The sequence below is a fragment of the Montipora foliosa genome, chromosome 13, assembly GCF_036669935.1.
Source record: "Montipora foliosa isolate CH-2021 chromosome 13, ASM3666993v2, whole genome shotgun sequence".
Taxonomy (NCBI): domain Eukaryota; kingdom Metazoa; phylum Cnidaria; class Anthozoa; order Scleractinia; family Acroporidae; genus Montipora; species Montipora foliosa.
Window position 1 is genome coordinate 195,850 of NC_090881.1, and position 2,500 is coordinate 198,349.

Genomic DNA, 2,500 nt, shown 5'->3' on the forward strand with positions numbered 1-2,500 from the left:
GCATTTCATCTATCTATCAACAAGTAGAGGGAAACTGGAGACATGCCATGTTCCTGAGGACATTAAAGGCACCGACGAATCTTGTAAGAAGCTTTATGATATAATGAGACGTTTTCCATAGCGACCTGTACCATACCCCAATGTCTTAGAATTGACAGACAAAGGTCCTGGAGCAGGTGTCCATAATATAGAAGTCCAGGACTTGTTCCTTCTGGTGTGCCAGTTGCTTGAATCAGACCATCGTATTCGTTTGCATAGGGCGCCGCATGACTCGGCGCAGAACGAGGCAGAACGCACTAATGCTGCAATTGGAGAAGCTCTTACGACAAGAAGTCCGGTCACCCCACCCAATAACCCTTTTCATGGGCTTCCTACTGCAGAATTGGAAATAATGTGCTTGAAAGACATAGAACAACACTGCATTGCCTGGGAGGAAGCAAATACTTGGTCAATGGCCAACCAAATTGCACAGCGCATTCATGACGAATCGGGTCCTGGAAAGAATGACTTCCTGATCTCCCTTGCCAGCTACCATCCGGAAAGTCACATCCTGCTTCATCTCTCGAAGTACCTTCTTAAATGGAGGAAGGCTTCTCCACAGCAACGACACAAAATATGCAGGAACGGAGTTTTTTCAAAGCTTCAAAAGATGAAAGATACCCATGTGAAGCAAGGACAATACTACCTTGAGTACTTGAAGTTTTCATGTGACCCACCCTGTGATGAATGCGAGGAAGAAGGTTGGACAGGTGGCATTTCCATTACACGATCTGCATTGCCAGCCCTTGATCCGTTCTCGCCGGGAAAGTATCTCCCAGTTGATGAACCTCGTTTGGCTCCAAGCGAGGTTGACAGTATCCTTCCTGGTGTACAAGTGAAGAAGATGTTTGTTGAAAAGAAAGTGACCTCTTCTGATAAACAGGCCATACGGCAAGCATGCTTAAAGCTTAACATCGATGAAAGTTCTTGCAGAAGATATCTTCAGCACCTTGAATTCTTGGCTCTCAAAGCAGACAAAAGAAATCTGGAAAGAAACACCATTCCAGAAGATATTTTTGGGAGAGCAGAGACGATGTTGAAAGACTGACTAACAAGCAACTTCGGCTCTATCTAAGGCAAAAAAGGTCTAATGGTATCTGGAAACAAGGCACAATTAGTTGAGCGAATACTTAAGCATGCAGATGGTTCTGTAGCAAGAACATTTGATGAAAACATCGAAGATGATGATGAAAACATGCCCTCCAGTTGTCATGACGATACCTCAAGTGATTCTGAGGAGGAGTCAACCGAGTATGAAGGTGGTTCATCAGGCGACGATTATGTGGAGCGCAGCTTCCAAGTTTTATTTATTGATGATGCAGACATACCAGAAGTACTGTAAAGGTAAAGAGGGATGTAGGGAGGATCAGAGGTTGAGGAGGGGGGGTTGAAAGTAATCTCCCCTCTAGACGGGGGTGGACAAGAAGTTATTTTAACTTTAATTCAGGGGGGTGCAACTTTATTTTGGCCTACTTTGCTAATTTTAGAACCCTCCCTCCAGATAATTATTGCACAGTCCCTTAATACAGCAAGGCTCCAGTGAAATCAGGCCAAAAAAGACGCAAACAAAAAATGTACGAACAATAATGTGGAAGGTTGTGCAGAAATGTTGCTGCAGTTTTCCACCTACATTTTCTCCACGCTATGCATACATCGTCGACCGTCTTGCCGCCATCTTAGTTTTTCCACTCCCAAAGTTGCCGTCTCCTCCCCTCACACCTATTTCGTTCCGTTTTTCAATGTTTGATTTTCATATTCTTTGTTTGCAACCATGTGACTAAAATTTTTGGCTTCCAGTGCCGGCGCCGTGTTGGATGACAAGTGAGGCACCAAGATGGCGTCGCCAGAAGGTGGTGCAGCGAGATTTTCGGAATATTACTAAATACTAGAACGTCCCTAGAAAAAGAGAAAGTTTACTTATGTGGTGTCGACTGGTTCTGCAGACCTCATGGCTTACACATCAACAAATAAAGGCATACAAGAGTTTAGATGCCTATAACTTTTTCGTGTCGGGATGGGTGAATGGTGTACTTGCTAAAGAGCTTGAAGGAGACAAAGTGTTGCTTTTTTCTCGGGTGAGTTGGGAAAAATTGCTGTCACGTTTAGGTTAATTTATGCCAACGTCAAAACATTAACAATGTTTTAAGCTTAATTTATTTTGAAGTTTTGTTATTAACGTTGTTTTCACAGGTAAATCACTCTCAAAGAGCAAGAGAAACCCCGCTCAAAACCTGGGTGCTGGTCGAGAAAAATGGGACAGTGATTAATGCTCACTGCAACTGTATGGCTGGGTAAGAAGTATTTTGTGTTCTAGAATATCATAAGCATTGTCATTATTACTGTCATTATTAATATTATTATTATCATTATTATTATTATTATTATTATTATTATTATTATTATTATTAATTTATTTTTTTACTGGACAAACAGTAGAATTTCGGCAGTGACTCTCAGCTCT

The 2,500-nt window shown here is 42.0% G+C and overlaps 1 protein-coding gene across 4 annotated transcripts in view; it reads left to right on the forward strand.

Moving 5' to 3' along the window:
* Positions 1–1,146: 1,146 nt before the first annotated feature.
* Positions 1,147–2,500, forward strand: part of LOC137983158 (uncharacterized) — a 3,776-nt gene continuing 2,422 nt past the window's right edge. For all 4 annotated transcript variants that reach the window (XM_068830338.1, XM_068830336.1, XM_068830337.1 and 1 more), the window contains exons 1-3: positions 1,147–1,383; positions 1,837–2,114; positions 2,230–2,330. Coding sequence is in view for 3 of the 4 variants with exons in the window: in XM_068830336.1 (XP_068686437.1) it covers positions 1,959–2,114; positions 2,230–2,330 (257 nt within the window). In the remaining variant the exon portion in view is untranslated. The remainder of the gene's footprint in view (positions 1,384–1,836; positions 2,115–2,229; positions 2,331–2,500) is intronic.